The following is a 13,963-nucleotide window of genomic DNA, read 5'->3' as shown; positions in this document are numbered from 1 at the left end:
TCAACTTTACCCACTATAATCGCTAGGGAGAGCTTCAGTGAGAGATTATGTAGACTAAGTTGGCTTATGGGTATGTCTGGCGGGAGGGATTCTTAGTGGTGTTAAGTGAGATATAGAGACCACCCACTGTGATAGCACCATTCCCTAAGATGGTTCTGACTGTGACTGGAGTGAGTTGAGCATTCATTGCTCTCTGCTCTTGACTGTGAATGTGATGTGCCCAGCTGCTTCAAATCCCTGCTGCCTTGACTCTGCTACAGTGATGGATGATAACCTAAATTGTAAGCCAAATAGATCCGTCCTCCCTCAAGTTGCTTTTTTCAGGGTGTTTAATCACAGAAATAGAAAAAGAAGCCAAGATACCATCCTTCTTCTCTGAATAAACACAATAGGTTTGTTTATCATTTTAATTGTTCTGCTGCCAGCACCTGTACTTCATGAAGGCAGCAGTGGCCGTGCTTTATTTTTATTCTCTGTGGAATTTCATTACAATTGCATCGATGCCTGACATTATTGGTGTTTGGCTGGTATTTGTTAAGTTAATAGATACATAAACGTTAGTTTGAAATGTTAAGTCTCAAGCATGTCAGCCAAAGTGAGCTTCACTCACTCATGAGATTAAGATCACAGATAATGATGCTATGGACTCTGTTTAGAGTGCACCAGTCCGTTAGCTACAGAACTTAACTACCTCTTAATGTTCACATTTAATTTAGAGTAAGATTTAAATTAGATGAGATTTTGTCTTCTAGGTTGTTCTTTATTTTTTTTCCCCTTGATGCCCAATTTACAGAAATAATATTGGCTAACTATTCTATAGTAGTATACAAAATTAAATTATTTTATTCCAGTATGTAAATTCTTATTATAAATCTCACAACTCTTACATGTAGTAAGATTAACATGAATGCTGGTATAAAGTGATGAATGAAGCAATCGATGTGCATAGCTTTAGTTCTGCTTGTGTAACTAGAAGTCAATTTTAAACAACGCATCTTGGTAATATTAGTGTGAAGTCAAAGTAGGACAGTCCAGAGCTGCTGGCTTACATACTCAGATACCCATTTTTATTGCCTTGAAATGTGTTTCTAAAGCATCTTGTGATGTGCTTAACCCACAGGATTAATGTATACCTTAAATATGTTTATTGTAATGTGTTCAGACATCATATTTGATCCTGATATTTAAAACACCTTGTATTTGAAGGTCAGCATGTCAGTTCTATTTCTGATCTATCCCTGCAGTGCATTTCTAGGTCCTAAAGACCTTTTCCCATATAAGGAATACAAAGACAAGTTTGGAAAGTCAAACAAACGGAAAGGATTTAATGAAGGATTATGGGAAATTGAAAATAATCCAGGAGTGAAATTTACTGGGTACCAGGTAATAGTTTGCATCCCAGTCTCTTGTATCTTATTCTTTGCTTTTAACTCTTATGCACCTTTGTAAATTATTCTTCATGTTGGTACTTACCTTCCACTCATTTAAAGCCAGGGTTCTTCTTTGGCTATAGCAGCATTTTTGATTAAGTACCAACTCTTGCCCAGTAGAGTTTGAGTTAAGTAGACATTGAAATATTGACTATGACAGCATTGGGTTTCATTAATTGAATCAGGATTTCACATGCTGCTGAGGTAAGCTTCAATATCTCAGCTTCAAGCTACCCTCCTACCTCAGCCTTCCTAGTAGCTGGCATTAAAAATGAGTGTCACTGTACCTGGGTCTCATAGACCTTTATTTTGAAAATGTTAAAAGTAGGCCAAAGTCTTTACAATTAAACATAGCATTTTTCCAATTTGTGTTCTTGCTTTTTTTTTTCAAAATGTAATTGGCTAATTTTTTTTTCCTTAGACAATTCAGCAGCAGAGCTCTTCAGAAACTGAGGGAGAAGGTGGAAACACTGCAGATGCAAGCAGTGAGGAAGAAGGTGATAGAGTAGAAGATGGAAAAGGCAAAAGAAAGAATGAAAAAGGAGGCTCAAAACGGAAAAAGTCCTATACTTCAAAGGTCACTGGAAACCTCCTTCCTACTGTTAATGTTTCCTGTATATTCACTAACGGTGTTCAGATTGGGTGGGAATTATAGCTCCTTGACAGAGTACTTGCCTAGAACATGTCATTTAGCCCCATCCCTCAACCCCCAACACTTACTCTACAAACTTGAGCGGCAGTAGGATTCCAAAGAAGAAAGCCAGAAGCCCCTAAGGTATGAGGGAAGCCGCTACTGACTCGTCAAGGCGGATTTGCCCTGAAAGTCTTAAACTATCCTTAGTTGACGGGGGAAGACTAAGCATATAGGCTGAGCCAGGCGCTGAGTTGAACTGGGTGTGCAGGAGTGAGGATATCCAACTCCGTAAAAAAAGAGAGGGTAGACAATAACAAGTAAACAGTAAGTGTAAATTATGAAAGGGGCTATGAAGGAAACGGATGCAGTCAAGGACACACATAGTAGAAAAGCGGCCAGGCTTTTCTGTGAAGGTGAAGTTTATGCTAAGACTGGAAAGAAGGCCATAGGAGAGGAGCCAGGGCGGCAGAGGGAAAGGAGAGAGCGGGGAAAGTGAGCGGGGAAGGCCTTCCATGCACCTAACTCAGCACAGCCCTCCCCAGACCTTGAGTAAGAAGAGGCAGGTAATGCTAAACAGTGCAGACTAGTAAGCTGTATTAATGAGTTTGGATTTTATTCAAGTAATATGATGGTAGGTTTACAAAAGAAAAGACCAGGTGTGTTATACAATATTTCAAACATGCAATCAAAACAAACCATGAAAGTTATAAGAACTGTCCTTTAGAAACTAAAAGTAAGATAAATAGATCCTTGACCACCTAAGGTTCAGGATTCCGTGGAGTCTGTCACATGATTGACTACTTGAAGAAATTACTTCTATTTAGATCCTTGTATTTAATGGCTGGATATACTTAGTAAACATCTGAAAAAACAAGTACCAAGAGCTTCTCAGACTATTAAAATTTTATTTTGGCAACCTTTAAAATCCACCTCACTAACACACAGATAAAATTGTATGCAGGCATTGTTATTTCCCATGTACCTAATTGTCTGTGTACTCAATTGATTATGAACATGATTTCTAGGGCTGGAAAGATTGTTCAGTTGGTAAGGTGCTGACTGCACAAGTTTAGATAACTGAACCCACCTCAGATCTGGGCCCCTGTGGGTAACCCCTACGCTAGGCAGGTAGGTGAAATAGGGTGCTCCTGGAGGGGCTTGCTGGTCAGCCCAGCCAGCAGACTCCAGAGTCAGTGAGAAACACTATCTAAAAATACAAGGTAGATTCAGGCCTGTGATGCTATCCATTCTCCGGTAGGTAGCCCCACACCCATGAGCATACAGGAGCACTAAATGGACATAGTAGGTAGTAACTTAAAAAACAAAAGCAGTCAGGAGGGAGAAGTAGTGGGAGGGGTAGAGGGGGAGTTAGGCACACGTATACCACAATAAAAAACAAGCAAAACGACTGCCTTTGATGGAGATAAAGTTTATAAATGATAAAAAAGAAAGAAAAGAATTACCCTCTCAGACTGTTTTATTCCATTGCAGTTATTTTTAGGCTGAATTTCTTTTAGCATTTTTGGTTCCTCTTAAACATCCATTTGAGTTATTTTTACTTAATTGATTGCCTGCTGAGCTTCTATGGAATGTGTTTGCAACCCTGAATTATGAAAAAGCTAATAAAGCTTTGTAGACTTTTAACAATGGACATATGACCTTTAAATGTCACTATTTCATTACATGTTTCAAAGATCAACAGTACCAAGACTCATAGTTAGGAGTTAACAAGGGCTAAAGTTAATTTGTTTAGATGATTTTTTAAATTCAATTAGTTAATTTTATTTTATTGCAACTTTCACAATCAGCTAAGCTATGTTTAATTTTTTTTTTTTTTTTTTTTTTTTTTTTTTTGCTGTTGGTGTTTTTGCACAATGCTAGGAATTAAACTCAAGGCCCTGTGCATACTGGGCAAATAATCTGCCACCTGAGCTATAGCCCAGCCCAGAATTCTAACATACACACTTTCATATACATTTGTATGTTGGGGTGCGGATAGAGTGTTTGGTTTTGGGGTTTGTTTTTCTCTTTCTTCTTCTTCTTCTTCTTCTTCTTCTTCTTCTTCTTCTTCTTCTTCTTCTTCTTCTTCTTTTTCTCCTTTTTCTTTCTTTCTTTCTTCTTCCTCTGTAACCCAGGCTAGCCTGGAGCTCATGGTAGTCTTCTGCCTCAAACTCCAGTGTGACATGATTACAGGTACCAGCCAAGAGCCAGTCATAGTAGGTCTCAAACTTTGATGTGTATCAGAATCCTGTGAAACACTGTTGACACGCGTGCAGGCCCCCAGAACTGCAATTGTAGAACTCTTAGGAAAGGACAGGAATCTAGTTTATACGTCTGCTGATGTGGGAATAACACTTGAAGAAACTACTTCCTACTGTAATAACCCTGTTACTCTCTAAAAACCTCCTGACACCCCATTTAGGTAAAGGGGTCATCTCACATCTCCTCTATTACCAAACTTCATTTACCCGTGAGGGGAAAACGCAGTAATCAAAAAGCCAAAGTACAGCAAACCTGAAGAAAATTACATGTCTTTTAACAGTAATGGGATGGCTGATTCATGTTAAGCACTAGCAGATACTGAAAAGATATAGATTAGATTGAAATACTTTATATGTAAATGGTTTATGGTTAAGGTTTATCAGATCCTTACAACAAATTAACTAGTAAAGATGCTAAAAGAACAAGAATTTTAGTTAACAGCCTAACAGTTAGACATAAACCTATTCAGGACAACTGATAAAACAGATGATAAACACCAATTTAAAACAAATGTATGGGAATTGTGGTCTGAAGAGCTTTACAGTGTTAGCTTAGTGGCTAGACCTGCTAAGATGCTGAATATTGTTATCCAATAGTAGAAGTCCAGTGATGCCCTAGCTCCCATTGCTGTGAGACTTGGTATTTGTATCATTCCACGTGCTGAGTAGCATAAACTCAGTGTTTTTCACAAACACCCTGCACAAGCATTATATAAATATATTTATTATAGTGTTGTGCAGTAGGCCAGCAGATCAGGACTGTTACTTGAGGGTTACTGGATAGTGCACTTGAACATTTCAACTATTACATAATACTTAGTAAAATGAAAGCACTACCTTTATGTTGGCATATGGGATCTTTAATTGAATATGCTCCAAAGTTTGTTAATAAATAATTTTAATCTAAAAGTTAAAAATTATAACATTTTAAACTGATATTTTGGGTGTGTTTCGTAGTCTTAAGTAAAACAGAAGCAGTCTAATTGTGTGTCTACCATGTAACTAGATCTTTCTCTTTGTATTTTATATTTATTTATTTTATGTGTGTATGCTGCCTGCATGTTTGAATTACAGTATGTGTGTAATGCCTGCAGAGACCAGAGTGGGGCACTGGTTCCCCTGGAACTGGAGTTATAAATGATGTTGGTTCTGGGAACTGAACCCGGTCTTCTAACCAATGAGCCCTCTCTTCAGCCCATCTTTGTATTTAAAACACAACACAGCACAACAAAAAAGCTGATTATGTATGTAAGGGGCTGGAGAGATGGCTCAGAAGTTACAAGTACTTACTGTTCTGTAGAGGCCCAGAGTCTGATCCTCATTGCTCACACCAGGTTGCTCACAACTGCACACACTTACACATGCACAAACAAAAGTAAAATAGTTTTTAAAATAGTATTTATGAGGATGCTAAAATGTACTAATTCATTTCTGGAAGGCCAAAATATGATTTGGTTAAGTCAGTTTACATTAGCTTTTGTTTGCAAAGTACTTGAAGGTTAATTTTTTTTAAGACTTCTTTCTCCCCTTCTTACTTCTTTCCTTAGAGAAATGGTTTCATGTAGCCAAGGTTAGACTCAAATTCATTATGTAGCCCAAGGATGCCCTTGAACTTGTGATCTCCTTCCTCTGTCTCCTGAGGAAACAAACATGCACCCTCATGCCCAGTGTATATAGTGTTAGGGCATCAAACTCAGGGTTCCTGCATGCTAGGCAAGCACTACTAACTGAGCTACAGTCTCAGCCAGTAGAACTTCTAAAGAGAAATATGGTTTTAATAGATAAAAAGACAAGCCGGTCAAGTTCAAAACCTGTTAAACGGACTGTGTTAGAACAAGCTGCTTACCTAGTGGTCATTTCACACAGCCCATTGGTCATTGTGTATATACTTGGAATTAAAATAATTTTTTACTTAAAAAATACACTTAAAGAGCAGTCATCAAGGTGACTCTGGGTACAGGCACTTTGCTACCAAGCCTGATAACCTGACTTAGACTCAAGAGCCACCTGATTACAGAAGAGAACTGGCTACCACAGGTTCTCTGACTTCCACACATGCCATGGCAGGTGCACGCACCCATACAAATACATACTCAGACACAGTAAATTTAATTATTTTTAAAAATTTAATAATTTTTTTAAAACTCAAAAAAGTCTTTTAAAGAGAGCTCTTTTTTAAAAATTGCTATATCTCACCATTATAAATAAGACATGCAACTTTAGTACCGTTTGGCAAGCTATAGTTTGATTTCAAATACAAGATGATAAAGAAAATGACTGATTGGTCAGTATAGCCCTGGTGTTTAGTAACTACCCATAGTTTAAAGGTTAAGTTGCTTGTGCTGTGCTGTGATACACACACTTTGTCAGGATCTTTCTGTCCTACCCTGAGCCAAACAGCTGTAGAAGTGCTCTACCTTGAACGCATTGTTGCCTTGGAAAGTCCACCTCACCTCTCTGGACCTTGGTTTCTATTGCTATAATGTGACAAACATTATATGATTTTGAGCATCCTGTCCAGTGCTAATGCTTCCTGAGGTAGAAGGTACCCACCCAGTTGTATTTAGTCATGTTATGGGTACCTGTTTTGTCCAGTTTTTAATGCCACACTTCTTACAAGAAATAGAGGCTGTCTAGCCCACATCTGCTTCCTTTTCAGCTAGTTATTTGAGGCCCAGAGAAGTGAAACGACTTGTCCACCATCACTTAGCCCAGCCTTGACACATTGCACGTATTCTCTATGTGTGCTGCGTCAGCCACACAGACTGCATACAGACCAGCTCCTCATCCGCCTCTTTACGTACACATGTGCATTTGGAGCTCTGCCTTGACTCTAATTTTTAACTTGTCTAAATGTTTAGAAGTCTTCTAAACAGTCCCGGAAATCTCCAGGAGATGAAGATGATAAAGACTGCAAAGAAGAGGAAAACAAAAGCAGCTCTGAGGGCGGAGATGCCGGCAATGACACAAGAAACACGACTTCAGACTTGCAGAAAGCTGGTGAAGGGGTGAGGATGTGCTGATGGTTTCCTTGTCTCTGTTAACCTAGAAGACGCTTCACCTTGGGATCCGTGCTTAGCGTTAGTAAACATGCAGCTGTGTAGAATCTGAGTACAGGAGAGAGCCACGTGGAAATTACATACCTTCCCGGAAAATTGGAGCTCTGAATAGTTATTATTTTTCCAAACTACTTTAGCAACTTCAGAGTATTTTAAAGTAGGTTGCAAATTACTGCTACTATGAAATTCAGCAGTTCTATTTCTTTTATCGCAAAGTCAGTGGCATGTCCAAAATAGGATATAAGTGTCCAAGCTATGTGTGAGTACTGATATTTAAAATCTGCATATGAACAGATGTGCTTATCTTGATTCTTGTTCACTTCAGCATCACAGGCAGAGCCACACTCATAAAGGCGCCTCGGCCTTTCCCATAGCATTTTCTCTGTGTAGAGCATTTGTCTTCAAATAACCTGTGGCGGCTGAGCGTGTGAGTGCAGGGTTGACTCCCAGCACTAAAGCAATTGAAAGTAGATGAATGGTGAAACCGAGGGGGGTGCACTGTTACGCTTCTGTTGAACTCGGACTTTATATCTGTTCTTTATATCAGTCCCGTTGCCTCAGCTGCTTCTTCCTTCATCTCAGTTTTCTGCCATTACTCTCGAAGTATGATTTTAGTTGTTCTCTTACTCCCATCACTCAGGTTAGCCTTCCTAGGTTTCCTCCTCCTCCCTCCCTCAGCTTTTGAGACAGTCTTGCAGTGTAACCCTCTCTGGCCTCGTACTCACGATGTAGCTCAGGCTGGCCTCAAATCCGTACTCACGATGTAGCTCAGGCTGGCCTCAAATCCGTGGCACTCATCCTTCGCTGTCCTGCGTGCTGGGTCTGCAGGGCGCATCACCACCCTTGGCCTCTCTCCTCTTGCAGCATGTAATATCATTAATCAGCTTCTCCCCCTGGCCTTTCTTACCAGCCACCGTTCTCTTCTCTCAGCCTCCTCAGCTGTCTCAGGATGCTGCCTTAGGAGTTCCCATGTCCATCGTGTCAACACTGCTCAGTTTGGCTTGTTTATGAATAGTTATAATGACAACAGTTACTCACTGCTGCGCCTCATTCATTTGGTTATGTGTAGCAGCGGATTTGATTTTTAATTTCTTAAAAAAGTGATTACTTGGGGTAGAGCTGTCACTTCTTGCAATGGTGCATGTGTCGCAGTCCCAGGACAACTTTTGAAAATCCATCTTCTTCTCATGAGTCCTGGGGACTCCAGCTGCGATCTTGAACTAAGCAGAAGGTGCTTGTACTCACCAGCCATCTTGCCAGCCCTTACTCAGTTTTCAATGTTGTATAATGCTCAGTTTATAAAGCATATATTATGCTATGTGAATATGCCATGATTTATTCCATCTATATCTACTGTTAATGGGTATTTGGGCTATTTCCAGCTTTGGACAGTTTAGAACTATATTGCTATAAGCATTTTGTCTCCTTGTGTACATGCTCAAGTTTTTTTTAGGTAGTATGTGACTAGAACTAAAGTACAACCTTATGGGTTTCAGTTTCACTAAGTCACTTTCTAGAATTGGCCAAGTTATGCTCAGGCCAACAACATATTAAAGCCCCTGTAGTTAGCTTGGTATAAAATAGTTATTGCTGTATGAATTTGTAATGCAGTCTGATCAGCGATAAGATCAAGTTCTTTGTTTATTTGTTTTTCTGCTTATCATGTTTTCTCTCCATTATACACACTTCCAGGGTTTTTACCTATTTTCCCAGTAGTCTTTTTTCTAACTGGTTTGTAGGGCTTTGCTTATTCTGTGGGATACTATTTAATGTTTGTGTCTTACCTGTTCACTTTCTTTTGCTTTTAGAAAACATACTTTTTTAATTGTTGGTATAGTCAGCTGTTGACTTTTCTTCTTGTGGTTAGCACTTTCTGTCTTGGAATATGACCATTCTAGCCTCTTCTTGAGATCACCTGCTACGTATCGTGGGTTTCTGCCTGGAGTCACTTATGTTCATTTGGCCAATGCCCACCCTAAGTTAGAGCAGCTTTCTAAATGAGTCATGGTATTTCATAGCCTGATATTAAACTTATGTTTAAATACTTAATAGTCATGAGCTGTGATAGCATGTTAAGAGTCCTGTATTTTCTTGATGCACAGACCTCTAAGAATGGTTCAATAGATTCATTATCAAAAGAAAGTTGCTGGAGCCGTGTCCTCTAAAAGGCGGGACAGCATGAGATGAGTACACACCATGGGAAGCATTAGAGCAGAGAGGCAGGAAAGTGGGTACTAGCTTATCAGAAGAGTCTTGTGTGATTGCTTCTGTTTTCTAAGGAAAGGAGGGCACTTGAGGAGGGAGTACAGGAAAGGAAGCAGTTTTAAATAGCCCCTTAGAAGAATAGGAAGGTGAATGGACTTGAGAAATGACAGTGATTGTTGAGGCACTAGGACTCACTTGGGGCAGGTGGGTGTGGATTTCAAGTAGTGAGAAGGACTCAGTTTTGCTCCAGGCACAGCGAGGGCAGAGAACTATAGAATCCAAAACATATTAATTGGATTTCTTAGTGTTTGTTTTTATAGTTTCTCATATATTCTAGATGCTAATCTGGGAAGTGTAGAATTGACTGACTTCCCCGCTATAGGTTGTCTCTCCACCTGCTCCATGCTGCTCCTTTGCTGTAACAGGACCTTTTTAACTTTATACAATCCCATTTATCAGTCCTTGGGATTATTTCTTATGCTTTTAAAGCCTTTAGAAAGTCCTTGCCTATGCCTGTGCCTTAAAATACTTTGCCTATGTTCTTCTTCACTTTTTTAGGTAAAAACATTATTGAGAATTTCAAACATACATATAATACATTTTGGTCAATCTGCTTTCCAGTTCCTCCTCATAACTTACCACCCCCTCTCTCTCAACTTCATGTGCTTTTCTCTCTACTATTTTCAAAGTATTAGGTCTTATATAAAAGTCTTTGATCCCATGTTGAATTTATTTTTATACAAAAATTATTTTTAAGGGGCAAGATACAGATTTAGTTCCATTCTTTTACAGGACTATATCCAGTTTTCCTACAACCATTTATTGAAGAAGTAACTTCCTCCTAATATATGTTTTTGACAGAAATAAATACTGGGCTGCGCACAGTGGCACACGCCTGTAATCCCAGTACTTGGAGAGGGAGAGGCAGGTGGATCTCTGTGAGTTCAAGGCCAACCTGGTCTACATAGCAAGTCCAGGACAGCCAATGCTACAAAGAGAAACTCTGTCTCCAAAAACAAAAAGGAGGGAAGGAAAAGAAATAAAAAGTGGCTGTCCGTGTCTGTGTGGCTTTATTTCCTGGTCCTCTGCTCTACATTCCATTAGTCTGTGTATCTGTCTTTGTACGGAGACCATGCATATCGCTTTCAGTTATGTAATTATTTCAAATATTGATGCCTCCAACACATGGGGAGCCCCTTCCATCTCCTGCTCTCCAGTTTCTTCAGTTTTCATTATAAAGGTCTTCTACCTCGCCAGCTAGATTTATTCCTGGGAATTTTACTTTTCTTTTACAAATGAAATTATTTTCTGATTCTCAGCAAACTCATTATCAGTGTATAACAAATTTTCCGATTTCTATATGCTCTTTTGTATCCTCCTACTTTGTTGAAAATGTTTTATCTGGTTTTAGGATTATCTGGTGAAACTTTAGAGATCTTCTAAGTATAGGATCATCAGGTACATATAGGGATGATTTCTTTTCCTATTTCTAGCTCTTTTATTCCTTATCTTGTGTCTAGTACTGTCTTAAAAGATAATTTCATTAGGAATCTGTCTATGTCATTCTTTTGCTATAAACTCTGACCAAGCCGGGCGTGATGGCACAGCCTTTAATCCCAGCCCTCGGGAGGCAGAGGCAGGGAGGATTCAAGACCAGCCTGGTCTACAGCACGAGTCCAGGACAGCCAAGATTATACAGAGAAACCCTGTCTCAGAAACAAACAAACACTGACCAAGAACAACTTGAGGACGAAAGGGTTTATTTGGTTTACATTTCAGGTCACAGTCCATCAGTGAGGAAAGTCAGGGCAGGAACCCAAGACAGGCAGGGGCTTAGAGAGGAAACCGTGGAGGAATGCTGTTTGCTGTTGCCACACATTGGCTTCCCCACTGGTTTATGGTCTGCTAGCTTCCTTATACAGTACAGGACCACCTGGTGAGGGATAGTGCTGGCCACAGTGGGCTGGGCCCTACCGCGTGAATCATCAGTCAAGACAGTTGCTCCCAAACATGGCCACAGATAACCTGATCTGGGTAGTCTCTCAGTTGAGACCCTCAGATGACTCTAGGCTATGTCAAGTTGACAGCTGATGCTAACTAAGAAAGAATCTGAACTTTTTATGTTTTGGTTCAATAAAATCCTTTAGACTATTTGGCACTTCAAATAGCTTTTACTTGTTTGGAAATACTGGTTTACTACTTCTTCAGATACTGATGTATTTTATTATATTTTAATCATGATCCTAAATATCAAAATGCTGTCATATGGAGGATTTTAAATTAAAATTTTGACTTAATCAAATTTTATCACTGGCAATGATACTATATTTTTTCCTATGAATTAGTAAGTCTATTTTTTTACAAAGTGCCCAATATTAAATCTTTTTATCGGTATATAACTACACAGATTCATTAGAAAATTTTCACACACACACACACACACACACACACACACACACACACACACACACACACACACCATTATTATTTTTACCCAGGCCTAGCCATCGTCCCCTCCCATCACCCACTTATCCCCTTCTTGTTTTAAATCTAAAATCTGTATATAAGATAAAACAATTATTTGTCTTTCTAGGTCTTGTTTATATCATTTAACATGCTGATCTCTAGTTCCAATCATTTTCTCTCAAAAAAGGTTTCTTTTGACTGAGTAAAACTTGTGCGTGTGTGCGTGTGATGTTTTCTTTATCCTTTCATAGGCACCAAGCCTGACTCTATAACTGGGCTATTGTAAGTGTCACCATAAACATACTGTAACCTCTACTGTATGCTGCTTTTGACTCTTTGTGTATATAGTCAAGATTGGTATACATGATCAGCAATATTTCTGTCTTCTTCTTGTTGATGTTTTCTAAGTGTGTGTGCATGTCTGCAGACATGTACACCAGAGGCCAAAATTGAAACTCCTTCATCGCTCTCCACTTTAAAAAAGATGGTTTCTCACCTTGATTTTTACAGGTTTTGCTAGGCTGGCTGGCTAGCGCCTCCCTTATTTCTGCTTTCCTCTGCAAGCACTGGCATTGCCAATGGTAATATATTACTGCTGTATACAGCTTTACATAGGTGCTGCGGATCTGAGGTCAGGTCCTCATGCAAGCACTTTCCTCACAGAGCCATCGCCCCAGCCCTTATTTTTAGAGACCCTCCACATGGATTTCATAGTAGCTCTGCTAGTTTGTTTCCCCTACAGTGTGTGAGGGTCCATTTTCCCTCAGTACCCTCAGCAGCATTTGATGTTTGTTTTCTTGTTGATAGATAGCCATTCTTACTGTGATAAGATGGAGTCTCAGTGCAGTTTTGATTTGCATCTTGCCGCTCAACTCACCAAACATATAAATTGTAATATCATTTTTCCATATGAAATTCCATATGGTATTCTATGAAAAAGCATTTTGTTTTCTGCCTGCCATATTTTGGGCATCCATTAGCTTTGCTGTTCCCTACAGACTTTCAGTGTGCCTCCCACTAAAATGCCTCAAGGAGGACTCTGACTGGATCGTCCAGATGTCAGCCATGCAAAGCACAGAGGTGACCACAGAGCATGAGCGCCACCGTGGCGTTTTAGGAAGAGGAAGCAGCAGGCCTGGCATAGACTCAGAGCTCTGTGTCCATTATAGACACCATTAAAATGAGAAATGAATACATGTGAGCAAAATAGTTATAATAGACATTTAAAAGCCACAGACTCTACGGTTGCTCCACAAGCACCCATTTGATCGTACCTTATTTAAAAAACAAAGAGGCATCTTCTGAAAATGGCCATGTTGGTGCCCCTGCCTCTTTAGCACATTGACAGTACTCTGAGGCTACTGTTGGGTCTGCTTCAAAATATTCCTTAATACAAATTGGGCTGTTGAATGACTTTTCTGCCATGATAAACATAGAATTTATTACCTTTCACATAATATTAATAAAATACACTATTAAAGGTTTCTTTGGTTTATTAACAATTTTTTTATTTTCTTATTTATTTTTTATTTTTTGGTTTTCTGAGACACGGTTTCTCTGTGTAGCCTTGCCTTGGCTGTCTTAGACTCACTTTGTAGACCAGGCTGGCCTCGAACTCACAGTGATCTGCCTGCCTCTGCCTCCCAAGTGCTGGGATTAAAGGTGTGTGCCACCATGCCCGGCCTAACAATTTTTTTTAATTTGGGTTTTCCCCCTTTCAAGGGAAGAGAGTCCTCCATACTGTCTGAGTATAATCATATGTGTAGTATTTTCATTTATTATAATAAATCAGGCATTACATTTTTCAAGTTCACTGGTTGTAAATTTTTTAAAAATGTAAAGTCTGAAAGCCTCCTTGTTTGGGGTAGGGGCAAAGAAAGCTAAGTCTGTTTGTGTGGGAATGGTAAC

At 39.4% G+C, this 13,963-nt stretch overlaps 1 protein-coding gene across 2 annotated transcripts in view; it reads left to right on the top strand.

Moving 5' to 3' along the window:
* Positions 1–13,963, top strand: part of HDGFL3 (HDGF like 3) — a 54,757-nt gene that overhangs the window by 38,499 nt on the left and 2,295 nt on the right. For both annotated transcript variants that reach the window (XM_084756298.1, XM_084756299.1), the window contains exons 3-5: positions 1,245–1,383; positions 1,852–2,007; positions 7,187–7,333. In XM_084756298.1, the coding sequence (XP_084612424.1) occupies positions 1,245–1,383; positions 1,852–2,007; positions 7,187–7,333 (442 nt within the window). The remainder of the gene's footprint in view (positions 1–1,244; positions 1,384–1,851; positions 2,008–7,186; positions 7,334–13,963) is intronic.

Source organism: Acomys minous (assembly GCF_964271855.1).
Source record: "Acomys minous genome assembly, chromosome: 2".
NCBI lineage: Eukaryota > Metazoa > Chordata > Mammalia > Rodentia > Muridae > Acomys > Acomys minous.
The sequence above is the reverse complement of the archived record's forward strand: the minus strand, read 5'-3'. Positions and strand labels throughout refer to the sequence as shown.